At 41.4% G+C, this 13,573-nt stretch overlaps 1 protein-coding gene across 3 annotated transcripts in view; it reads right to left on the reverse strand.

Annotated features, from left to right (window-relative positions):
- The window catches only part of BABAM2 (BRISC and BRCA1 A complex member 2), a 502,023-nt gene that overhangs the window by 433,573 nt on the left and 54,877 nt on the right, over window positions 1-13,573 (reverse strand). For all 3 annotated transcript variants that reach the window (XM_002709945.5, XM_051843055.2, XM_017340849.3), the window contains exon 3: window positions 9,462-9,538. In XM_002709945.5, coding sequence (XP_002709991.1) covers window positions 9,462-9,538 — 77 coding nt within the window. The remainder of the gene's footprint in view (window positions 1-9,461; window positions 9,539-13,573) is intronic.

The raw sequence follows: 13,573 nt of genomic DNA on the forward strand, positions 1-13,573 counted from the left end.
AGAGAGCAACTGGCCTTGAACACCAGCCTAAGGGATTCCAGTCCATGAAAATACTGAACATGTCAAAGCAGAAAGATTATTCATCGAACGTTTTCCAAACCAATTATTTACTTTAAACAGTACAAGAAACTTTCCATAAAACAATATTGTCATCCCAATAAAAATGCCAACAGCCACACCCACAGCAGCCAACTTTTGTATCTGGTGGTCAAAGTTCAAAATGTAAGGTTACCCTCTCTGCCTTCTGGCTCACCTAGTGATTGCTCCTCCACACCTCTACTCTACCACACCGTCAAGCCTCCACCAGAAGCCAGACTAATGAGGTCAGCCAATCTAGCTAGAACCAGGAATCTCCAAATTTTCAATTTGCAAGCCCCCAAGAAGAAAACTAAGAAGACAGAGGAAAAGTTTTTCCTCTCCAGCACATGACTCCAACACAACTGAATCTGATGGCAGAACACAAACACAGATGCCAAGAGAGGGAGAAGTGAACCCCACGTCAGGCCAGGTGTTAGACATGGCAGGGTGGGGATGAAATCCTCAGGCCACACTGGTTTATAACTGCAACAATTGCAAAGGACAAAGTGTCATTCACTAGGTAGAGTCGCGCGCGCGCACACACACACACACACACACACAGAGAGAGAGAGAGAGAGAGAGAGAGAGACCCTCCACCCACTGGTTAACTCCCCAAATGTCTGCAAAAGCCAGGACTGGGCTAGGTTGAAGCCAGGAGCCCAGAACTTCTGCCCCATATCTTATGTGGATGCCAAGGGCCCTAGTACTTGAGCCATCACCTGCTGCCACTCAGGATGCACCTCAGGAGGAAAGTGTACTGGAAGCAGAGTAACCAGGACTCGAGCCAGGCATTCCGATACAGGATGCTGGCATTCTAAGAAGGGGCCTAACCCACTGCCTACATCAACTGCCCCACAGCAGTGAATTTTGACCTTGATGCCCAAAGATGTGAGACTGGAACTCTCAAAACACTTCATCTAACATGGTACCACGATACCCTCACACTCAGAGGGAGGAAACTCACTGGCTTCTGAGGACACCCCTGCCACTCTCCACCCCACGGAGCCCTTACTAGCTTCTCCTGGCCTGCACGGTCTGCCCCTGAGAACTCAGCTGGGAGTTTTGGGCTTCCTTACCTGTTCCCAGGTCCAAATTATTAAACAATTTTTTTTTCAATCTAAGGTATAATAAAGCAAACAAAGTACAGAATTCTTATGGGTGAGAATAACTCAGTGAAGCTTAGTATCTCAGTTGAAGCAACCAACTTCCTCACAACACTACTGGGTACTTAAGGTACCATCAATTTCTGTTTGACAACTACCAGTACCAAGTCCCTGTGAGTTCCTTTTTTTTTTTTTTTTTTAATTTTTTTTTTTTGACAGGGTAACTGGTGAGAGAGAGAGAGACAGAGAGAAAGGTCTTCCTTCCATTGGTTCACCCCCTAAATGGCCACTACGGCCAGTGTGCTGCACCGATCCAAAGCCAGGAGCCAGGTGCTTCCTCCTGGTGTCCCAGGAGGGTGCAGAGCCCAAGCACTTGGGCCATCCTCCACTGCACTCCCGGGCCACAGCAGAGAGCTGGACTGGAAGAGGAGCAACCAGGACAGAATCCGGCGCCCCAACCGGGACTAGAACCCAGGGTGGCGGCGCCACAGGCGGAGGATTAGCCAAGTGAGCCGCAGCGCCAGCCACTGTGAGTTTCTACACTGTGCTGCATGAGCAAGTTTTTAGAGGACAATGGGTGGGGTGAAGGAAGAGCATGCTAAGCTTATTGTGCTGTCAGACTAGAACAAATTAATATCTAATAGATCTGAGACACAAGAAGTACTGTATTAGAACACAAATGCATAAGCACACACACAAAAGCAGCAGTCAAACCACTCAAGGAGGTATGAATCAAAATGAAGCTGAATTTTGAGTAGATTCAGTAAAGCAACATTATTTGCATCCTGTGTGTCAAACTCTTTGCATATGCTTGTCCACTGTTTAATTATATAGTACATTCTATTTGACAGCAGTTTTGAGACGGGTTACATTTTTGTAGTTATTATTTGTAAGGTATATACATATATGAAAATTTAGTAATGTGATAATAAATCCTCAGAAATGAACAGTAATTTGACTCTGCTCCTCTGAGGACATGGGAGAGATCTATTTTCTAAATCAGAATCTATTTTTCTCACATCTTCCTCTAAAGGGAAAGTATTTCAACTTCAAAACATTTAGAGATAATTTTTTTGGCATGACTTATATACTATGTCACAAATGGCTTTGAAATATTCATCATTCCTCTCAAATGATAAACAACAGTATTGCTCTATTGTTAAAGACAAAGGGAAAATGTCTATTGTTTCATTTGGAAACCCTTTAGAAAGCATTCCTAAAAGAGGATAAGACACATCCCTCTTGGGTGCCTGCTCAGCCCATGCTTGCCATATGTTAACACTGGCCTCCAGTACCCAGACTGATCATACACAACCTAGAACTCCTGGCCATATGACTGGACCACAAATGGACACTCAGCCCAAGCCACCAATCAGACTCTCCCAAAATTTATGCTTAGTAACTTCCTCTCTGGTGACCCTAAATTCAATCACCAGGTAGGGGGCTCAGGCAATCATTTTCACTCTATATGAATAGAAATAGAGAAGTCTGGAGATACACAAAGAATGAAGTGAAGAATACGCTACAGGAGAAAGACCAACAGGGACAAAAGCTGACGGCTACTACAGTGTCTCTGGTTCCAGTCTTGTAAAGTCTGGCTATCCTTCTTGCCCTTGGGCAGCAAGAAATTCATTTCATTCCTTACAAAACAGGTAAACAAACTCTTTAATTTATGTTAATTCCAATGGGTTTCCAAAACCAAACAGTCCCCGATTAAAATAAATTATTGGGATAAAATACAGAAATTTTAAACACAAGATAATTTCAAATTTGAAATCAATGTTAGCAAACTGATTTACTGGCCACAGACTTGCTCAATATAACTTACAATATTTCAATAATCTTGTTTCATAATTGCATAAATAATGTTATTCAAAGAACTGGCAGAATTAAGTTGTGTCACTTCCTCATCAAACCACATCATTGCCAGATCCAAAGAATGAACACGGTTCATTCATTCCACAAATACTGATTAAGCATCTCTAAATGTCAAGCACTAAGCTACAGACCGAAAATAAAATATGAGGAAAACAATCTCACTCCTTGCCCCACTTGAAGAGTACATGCAAAAAAACAAACATAACAATTTATTTTAGAATTCAATTCTATAAAGTATGACAAGGGTGGCTAATTTTGCAAACATGCATTTATATGAAGCTCATGGCTCTCCCTCTGTGAATTCTGCTATAGCTTGTGAAGTTGCACCCCGTCAGTGGCACCATATCAGACGCAGACATGTACTTCATTCAATCAGTCACATTTCCAATCCTGTTGGAGTACGGATGAGACATGTCTTCTACAGTTGTGAGGCCCAAAGACTTCTCTTTATTTTAAGATATCCTTTGACATTTCTCAGCAGAATCTGACACACATTGGGAACTGTTTCATAGAACAGTTGTCCCTTCCCTTTAAAAGAGCTGAGGAAACAGTAATATCATTCCTATGTACTATAATCTTCTGGTAATTTCTATTTCAATTATTTAACATTGAATGTGAGTAGTTCTTTAGGAATAAATTCTAGAAACCATGGACAGAAATATGCCCTCTCTCTTGCATTTTATTCTCATTGTCACTAGCTGCACAAAGTTTACTTTATTCACAGATGAAACAGATTTTTAGAAGTAACTATTTTCAAATACATAAAACATTCTGAAATATAAATTTTAGTTACAAGCTATTCTCATTCATCTTCTTTCAGTGGGCAGAGCAAAATATATAAAGATAAAATTGATTCAGACTCCAAATCGGGAAAGTACTGTATGTCCTTCCTGTTTTCTGAACTGTTGAGAGCAATGTTCCAATTACAAATTCCTTGTACAATAAATAGCTTCTAAACGGTGAATTCTATTGGCAAAAGGCTGATGCAAATAACAGAATGTCACATTCTTTATAACACTATACCTCAACCACCAAAAATCTCAACACTGATTCATTAATTCATGTACATATACATTCATTCCATTCTTTCAACAAATATCTAGTTGACTATCTCTTCCCGTGCAATGGAATGAAGATATAATTTAATAGACAAAACAGCCTTCATCTCTAACTTCACTGAGCTTAAAGTTATGAAACAAAATTACTATAAATTCCAAATATTTTGAATACTTTGAATTCAGCCCTGGTTAAAATTTATAGTTTAAAACATACATAAGGGGCTGGCGCTGTGGCACAGCGGGTTAATGCCCTGGCCTGAAGTGCCAGCGACCCATATGGATGCCGGTTCAATTCCCGACTCCACTTCCGATCCAGCTCTCTGCTATGGCCTGGGAAAGCAGTGGAGGATGGCCCAAGCTCTTGGGCCCCTGCACCCACGTGGGGACCCGGAAGAAGCTCCTGGCTCCTGGCTCCGGATCGGCACAGCTCCAGCCGTTGCAGCCAATTGAGGAGTGAACCAGCAGATGGAAGACCTCCCTCTCTCTCTCTCTCAATCTCTCTCTCTCTCTGTCTCTCTCTCTGCCTCTCCTCTCTCTGTGTAATTCTGACTTTCAAATAAATAAATCTTTTTAAAAAAATACACCAGAAGTTTTTAATGTGATTGAATGACAAATTTTAAATAAAGAAGTCATTCACTAAGGTTTTTTTTTTTTAGTGATTTTTTTTTTTTTTTGACAGACAGAGTGGACAGTGAGAGAGAGAGAGAGAGACAGAGAGAAAGGTCTTCCTTTGCCCTTGGTTCACCCTCCAATGGCCGCCGCGGCTGGCGCGCTGCGGCCGGCGCACCGCGCTGATCCGAGGCCAGGAGCCAGGTGCTTCTCCTGGTCGCCCATGGGGTGCAGGACCCAAGCACTTGGGCCATCCTCCATTGCACTCCCGGGCCACAGCAGAGAGCTGGCCTGGAAGAGGGGCAACCGGGACAGAATTCAGCGCCCCGACTGGGACTAGAACCCGGAGTGCCGGCGTCACAAGGCGGAGGATTAGCCTAGTGAGCCGCGGCGCCAGCCTCATTTACTAAGTTTTAAAACCACAAAAGCACTGATTTAGCCATTACCTTCTGCTTCGAAGAAAAATAAGAAATAAAACATTTATTCACTATTTACCATGGAATATAATTTATGTTTACATTTATTCATTCTTCTCATATGATTTCATTCTAGGTCTATTCTTTAACAAGGCAACAAGATTTTCTGTTTGCTGTGATAGTTACCTTCTATGAACTATAAAACTATATATACTTGCAGTTATGTATATTTTAGAACACTACATATTAAAATGTTTGTTTTTGAGAAACGTGTTTGTTTATATTTAAAGATAAATATTTTATTGGCTATGGAAGTTTGAATTTAATTACAGATCTTGTGGTAATTAACCCCGGAATTCAATCACAAATTTTGTGATCACTAACCACTCAGACTTTATTGATTTTGGACATACAGATGTTTTTTTTGGACAGGCAGAGAGGACAGTGAGAGAAAGAGAGACAGAGAGAAAGGTCTTCCTTTTGCCGTTGGTTCACCCTCCAATGGCCGCTGCGGCCGGGGCACCGTTTTGATCCAAAGCCAGGAGCCAGGTGCTTCTCCTGGTCTCCCAGGAGGGTGCAGGGCCCAAGAACTTGGGCCATCCTCCACTGCACTCCCTGGCCACAGCAGAGAGCTGGACTGGAAGAGGGGCAACCAGGACAGAATCCAGTGCCCTGACTGGGACTAGAACCTGGGGTAGTGGCGCCACAGGCAGAGGATTAGCCTATTGAGCCATGGCGCCGACCGGACATACAGATTTAAGGCTATAAAAATTGATGTAGTAGAGGCCGGCACTGTGGCACAGTGGGTTAAAGTCCTGGCCTACAGAGCCAGAGTCCCATCAGGGCGCCAGTTCAAGTCCCAGCTGCTTCACTTCCAATCCAGCTCTGTTAATGAGCTGGCAAAGCAGGGAAGGAATGGTCCAAGTCCCTGGGTCCCTGTAACCACGTGGGAGACCCAGAAGATGCTCCTGGCTCCTGGCTTCGGATCAGCTAAGCTCCAGTAGTTGCAGCCACTTAGGGAATGAACCATCAGATGGAAGATCTCTCTCTCTCTCTCTGTCTCTACCTCTCTCCATAACTCTTTCAAATAAATAAAGTAAATCTTTTTAAATAATAATAATAAATTGATGGAATCAGAACACAAATAAGTCTTTACCCTTGAAAGATTTTTTTCTAAGTAAGATAAAAGAATGAGTTTAAATAAAGAAAAGGAGTAGGCCAACACTGTGGTGTACCAGATAAAGTTCCTCCCTGCAACAGTGGCATCCCAAATGGGCATCAGTCCAATCCTGAAGGCTGCTCCATTTCGGATCCAACTCCTTGGGATAGCAGTGGAAGATGGCCCAGGTCCTTGGGCCCCTGCACCCACATGGGAAGACCTAGAGGGAGCTCTTGACTTCAGATCGGCGCAGCTCTGGCCATTGTGGCCAACTGGGGAGTGGGCCATCCGATGGAAGACCTCTCTCTCTGCCTCTCCTCTCTCTGTGTGGCTCTGACTTTCAAATGAATGGATAAATCTTCAAAAAAAATTATACCAAATGCCTGTCTGAGCAATGGAATCTAAGCAAGTTATCTGAGACTGTGCTTCAGAAACTAGGCAACCTATTTACCAAGAAATTATAACATACAGGCTCTTTAATATATAGATTCTAGAAAATAAGTTCAAATCTAAGACAGTAATAAAGACAAAGATCACCGTGATAATTACACAGGAGCAAGATTACACACTAGTCTTATAACAATTTATAGACAAAGCACAAAAGACAATGATAGATTTAGAATAGTGATTAATCTTAGAAATGCAAAAGAAAAACAACAGAAGATAAAAGTTGGGAAGGGCATGGGTTAGTATCTCCATATTAGAAAGTGAAGAGCTGCGGCCGGCACTGTGGCGCAGAGGGTTAATGCCCTGGCCTGAAGCGCTGGCATCCTATATGGGCACCGGTTCTGGTCCCCGCTGCTCCTCTTCCAATCCAGCTCTCTGCTATGGCCTTGGAAAGCAGTAGAAGATGGCTCAAGTCCTTGGGTCCCTGCACCTGCGTGGGAGACCCGGAAGAAGCTCCTGGCTCCTGGCTCTGGATCGGCGCAGCTCCAGCCGTTGCAGCCATCTGGTTAGTGAACCAGCAGATGGAAAAACTCTTTCTTTGTTTCTACCTCTCTCTGTAACTCTGTCTTTCAAATAAATAAAATAAGTCTTAAAAAAAGAAAAAAGAAAAAAAAGAAAGTGAAGAGCAAAAAAACACTATCTTTGGCTAATGGGAAACTAAATAAACGTGTACTAAGTGCTTATCATTATTACTTAGAGATTATCCTTAAGTAATAACAGTGCTGTGTGCCAGGTACTTACTCACAATTGTTAGGGGTTATTCATTTAACTGTATAAAGCACTACAGAAAGAATCATTTGAAAAGGTAAAAAAAAATTTAAACTACGGAGTAACCAACACAGGAACCAATAACAGTGATCTAATTATATTAAAGAGGAAGAAGAGAGATAACGGGTATAGTGAAAATTGGCTGATGCTTCAATATCAGAGTAGGAAGTCAAAGATAACATCTAAAACTGGCAAGTCAAGAAATAGGGGTAAAAGCATATTATTCAAAGATACAGATCATCCTCAAAAGAAATAAATGAAATGGTTTTTAAAAATTGTAAGTGGCTTCTTCCAAAAACTGACCTGGGACAGAGAAGAAATGAAACAAAGACTCCTGCTTTCAGCTAAAAAATTTCAATACTATTTCCATTTCAACAGTGTGTATGATTTACCTTGACCATTTCTCTTCAGTTTAATTTTTTTAAGAAAAAAGTAGTTAACTAATATGTCTTACTACCTCAGAAAGGTGATATTTTTTGCATTTTAATGGTTTCCGAAGAATGGTCTAATAATGCGAGATTAGTAAATCATCAAGTCCTAAATTTGTCATTTAATCCTGCATTTAAAAAATGAATATAGAAGCCAGCGCTGTGGCGCAGTGGGTTAAAACCCTGGCCTGAAGCACTGGTATCCCATTTGGGCACCGGTTTTATTCCCGGCTGCTCCTCTTCCAATCCAGCTCTCTGCTGTGGCCTGGGAAATCAGTAGAAGATGACCCAAGTCCTTGGGCCCCTGCACCCACGTGGGAGACCCAGAAGAATCTCTTGGCTCCTGGCTTCAGACCAGCGCAGCTCCGGCCGTTGTGGCCATCTGAGGAGTGAACGAGTAGATGGAAGACCTCTCTTTCTGTCTCTACCTCTCTCTGAAACTCTGTCTTTCAAATAAATCTTTTTAAAAAAAAAGAATATAAAATGATTCTATAAAATACTGAGGATGTAGTCCCTCCTGTCATGCAATAGTAACGTGGTCTATTGTCCAAAAAGCGCCCTCTTTCAAATCCATGTGCTTTGTTCCCCTTTTTTGAAGACACAGAGACTTTGACACCCTGTTTACCACAAGAACAGATTCATGAGAGAAAATTCCCAGTGAGATCACAGACACCACCCAGCCAAAGCTACTGTGAAGGGCAGATGCAGCCCACATAGATGCTGGAGATGGTGGCTAACCCAGGGGGACAGCATGCATACTATCCCCATGAGGTGACACAACTACAGTCCCAGGTGCTCCAGCCAGCCCTGGGTGAAGCTTGCATAATGCTGGCCTGCACCATGTACTTAATTTTGAAAACACAGTCAATATCAAAAAGCAACATAATTTATATAAAAGACAGACTTCACTCTCTCAATAAATCAGTAAAGGCAGGGTGTCCTCATTTGCTTTATCTAGCCTGCTTCCCTCATTTATGTTACCGATCTGTCCCACGTAGGCCATTTGCACGTCTCACCCTTGGTATTCAAGAGACAACAAACTGGCCCGCATTAACACATGGCATGAGTCTCTGAGGCAGGCAACTGGGAAGACCTCAGTGGCAATGGTCCCTAGCAGTAGTGGTTCCAGAGGGAGACAGCAACAGTGGGGACAGCACTTATCCCTACCTAAAAACTTTCTAAAAACAGTCAGGTATTTCAAAGCACTAGATTTTTTTTTTTTTTCAGAGAGTGTACTGCACAAGAGCTGCCTATGGAGAAAATAAATACAAGAATTATCATGCAAGCCTAAAAATCAAGCATTTCTATGCATTTCTATTTCACTGCAACGTATTCCCTGCCAACTGCCTTACTTTTAATAAAACTAGCAGCAAAGGACATATAAGAAAAGTGGTAACCGCTAGTGATCAATATCTTAGGAGATAACACCTAACAGTTCGACATAAAACCTAAAGCTTAAAGCCCAGTAATTAACATGGTAATCTATAATTTGAGTAAAATAGTCATAGTTTACTTACATTTTAATGTCTCTCCAGCATAAGGTATGTGCAGTTTAAACCGGTCACAGTTGGGACCAGGTGTCAATGATGTGCAGCTTTAAAAAAAGAAAGAAAAAAAGACTTTTTGAAAAAACAAACTTTTAAAGCCCTAATATAAAGTGATCTTTATGGATAAATGGTTAAAACATTGGCTTACAAAGCAAAATATAAGCCTTTAGTGCTTACAGACACCAGACAATAAGACTTAGCCTAAAACAATCATTCATTTATCTCACATTAAAGCTTAAATGCCTTTTTTTTTTAACTTTTATTTAATGAATATAAATTTCCAAAGTACGATTTATGGATTACAATGGCTTCCCCCCCATACCGTCCCTCCCACCCACTACCCTCCCCTTTCCCACTCCCTCTCCCATTCCATTCACATCAAGATTCATTTTCGATTATCTTAATATACAGAAGATCAGCTTAGTATACATTAAGTAAGGATTTCAACAGTTTACTCCCACACAGAAACATAAAGTGAAAAATAATAGATGATTTTTTTTAAATGATGATGAAATCAGATCAGACCTATTGTCATGTTTAATCCCAGTGAGAGTCAAGTTGGGAGTTGATAATTTCTTTTTTTTTTTTTTTACAGAAGATCAGTTTAGTATACATTAAGTAAAGATTTCAACAGTTTGCACCCCCATAGAAACACAAAGTGAAATATATTGTTTGAGTACTCGTTATAGCATTAAATCTCAATGCACAGCACTTTAAGGACAGAGATCCTACGTGAGGAGTAAGTGCACAGTGACTCCTGTTGTTGACTTTACCAATTGACACTCCTGTCTATGGCATCAGTAATCTCCCTATGCTCCAGTCATGAGTTTCCAAGGCTATGGAAGCCCTCTGAGCTCTCCGATTCTTATCTTGTTTAGACAAGGTTATAGTCAAAGTGGAGGTTCTCTCCTCTCTTCAGAGAAAGGTACCTCCTTCTTTGAAGACCTGTTCTTTCCACTGGGATCTCACTCACAGAGATCTTTTGCCAGAGTGTCTTGGCTTTCCATGCCTGAAATACTCTCATGGGCTTTTCAGCCAGATCCGAATGCCTTTAGGGCTGATTCTGAGGCCAGAGTGCTGTTTAGGACATCTGCCATTCTATGAGTCTGCTGAGTATCTCGCTTCCCATGTTGGATCACTCTCCCCTTTATTTATTCTATCGGTTAGTGTTAGCAGGTACTAGACTTGTTTATGTGCTCCCTTTGACTCTTAGTCCTTTCATTATGATCAATTGTGAACTGAGATTGATCACTTGGACTAGTGAGATGGCATTGGTACATGCCACCTTGATGGGATTGAATTGGAGTCCCCTGGTATGTTTCTAACTCTACCATTTGGGGCAAGTCAGCTTGAGCATGTCCCAAATTGTACATCTCTTCCCTCTCTTATTCCCACTCTTATGTTTAACAGGGATCACATTTCAGTTAAATTTTAACACTTAAGAATAACTGTGTATTAATTACAGAATTAAACCAGTCATATTAAGTAGAACAGACAAAAAAACTACTAAGAGGGATAATGTATTAAGTTGTTCATTAACAGTCAGGGCTATGCTGATCAAGTCACCGTTTCCCATAGTGTCCATTTCACTTCAACAGGTTTCCTTTTTGGTGTTCAGTCAGTTGTCACCGATCAGGGAGAACATATGGTATTTGTCCCTTTGGGACTGGCTTATTTCACTCAGCATGATGTGTTCCAGATTCCTCCATTTTGTTGCAAATGACTGGATTTCGTTGTTTCTTACTGCGGTATAGTATTCTAAAGAGTACATATCCCATAATTTCTTTATCCAATCTACCGTTGATGGGCATTTAGGTTGGTTCCAGATCTTAGCTATTGTGAATTGAGCTGCAATAAACATTAGGCTGCAGACCGCTTTTTTGTTTGTGTGGCAGGCATTTGGGTGTGAATCAGTGGATGAGAACACATTCTTTCTCTCTCCCTCTCTGTCTCTCTGGGATAAATAAATGTTTAAAAAATTTTACATGTATTTTGACTTTTTTCATATTCTTTTAATTGACACATAAAAATTGCACATATTTATGGGGTACCATGTGATGTTTCAATGTTTCAATGTGCAGTGTTCCAGTCATGGAAAGCATATGAAGACTCTTCAAACAGGTGATGGGAAATATACACTATGAAAAAAGCTATGCATGAATTTTAAACATATTTTACACCATATATAACTTGCCATTTAATTTCATTTTTCCATAAACATTTTGAAGTACCCCAATTATCTATCTCCTCAAATATTTAACATTTCTTTATGGTGAAACATTCAAAACCCTGTATTCCAGCTATTTGGAAATATGTATTTTTCAACCGTGTATTACAATTATCCAGTCAGCCTACCATGCAACAGAACACCAGAACTTATTTCTCCTATTTATTAACCCTACCTGTAGGGATAGTAGTAGCTGTGGACGAGTCTTTCCCTGTCCTGTCCCTCCTGCCTACTCTCCCCAGCCTTTGGTTACTACTATTCTACTTTCAACTTCTTTAAGTGTACCTCAACTTTGAAAACCAGGTATATTGGCCAGTGCCATGGCTCAATAGGCTAATCCTCCGCCTGCGGCGCCAGCACACCAGGTTCTAGTCCTGGTTGGGGTGCCGGATTCTGTCCCAGTTGCCCTTCTTCCAGGCCAGCTCTCTGCTGTGGCCCGGGAGTGCAGTGGAGGATGGCCCAAGTACTCGAGCCCTGCACCCCATGGGAGACCAGGAGAAGCACCTGGCTCCTGGCTTTGGATCAGCGTGGTGTGCTGGCCGCGGCGGCCATTGGGGGATGAACCAACGGAAGGAAGACCTTTTTCTCTGTCTCTCTCTCTCACTGTCCACTCTGCCTGTCAAAAAAAAAAAGAAAGAAAGAAAGAAAGAAAGAAAGAAAGAAAGAAAGAAAGAAAGAAAGAAAGAAAGAGAGAGAGAAAAAGAAAAAGAAAACCAGGTATATCATCCGAAAGAGGCCTCTAGTATTTAATGCCAAGAATTGTAAAAGAAGAGTAATTTCACGGCCATATTTTAAGCATAGATTTTCTTTCACTGTTAGTACAAAAAAGAGCCCACTTTTGGCCTTTTTCTGGTACCAGATGGTTTTCTCTCTTTCCACAAAGGTACGGTGCTTCCTCTAGACTTGGCAACCTGTAACTTTCAGCGGCAGGAGAGCACATGCACTGTGCTCAATCCCAGATAAGATGCAAATTTAAAAGGAGGAGAAGAGTTAGTCACCAGGTCTCAACATCCACTACTTCACAAAGTATACAATGTTATACAATGTTCCTTACTTTTTTGTAAGAAGAGTTATTTATTTGAAAGGCAAAGTTACAGAGAGGCAGAGAGAGAGAAAGAGAGGTCTTCCATCTGCTGGTTCACTCCCTAAATAGCCACAACAGCCAAAGCTGTGCCAATCCAAAGTCAGGAGCCAGGAGCTTCTTCCAGTCTTTCACACAGGTAAAGGGTCCCAAGGACTTGGGCCATATTCTACTGTTTTCCCAGGCCATAAAAGAGAGCTGGACCAGAAGCAGAGCAGCCAGGACTCAAACCAGCACTCATATGGGATGCCGGCACTGCAGGCCGTGGCTTTACCTGCTACACCACAGTGCCGGCCCCTGTTCTTTACTTTTTACACATATTTACAATATATTTTAAGAACTCAGTAATTAGAACTTCAACTGAGTAACAGCAGTATTGGCCTTAGAAGTTAATAAATGCTAATATGAAGTCAACTGAGGAAGTTCCATGTTTTATAGTTTTTTAAATGAGGTTTGTAATATATAAAGTACAGCCAGGAAGCCGTTTTCTTTCATAATTCCAAAACTGCTCTGAAGCAATTCTGCAGAACCACCTGCCAAAGTAGTTTGGTGGATGGAAGCGTAGCTGCAATAAATGCACAACTTCCCAGACGGCCAAGAAGGGCAAGAATCATTTGAAGGGCAGGAATCATTTGGAAATAAATTCGAGAAATGCTGGCTTAAAATACACTAGCTCAGACTTCACATTAGATTGACTATTACTTTTTCCCAAAACTATGCTAACATGACAGAGAAAAAAATCAAGCAGAAACTTTAACTCAGATATATTTAGCA

Source organism: Oryctolagus cuniculus, chromosome 2 (genome assembly GCF_964237555.1).
Source record: "Oryctolagus cuniculus chromosome 2, mOryCun1.1, whole genome shotgun sequence".
Taxonomy (NCBI): Eukaryota; Metazoa; Chordata; class Mammalia; order Lagomorpha; family Leporidae; genus Oryctolagus; species Oryctolagus cuniculus.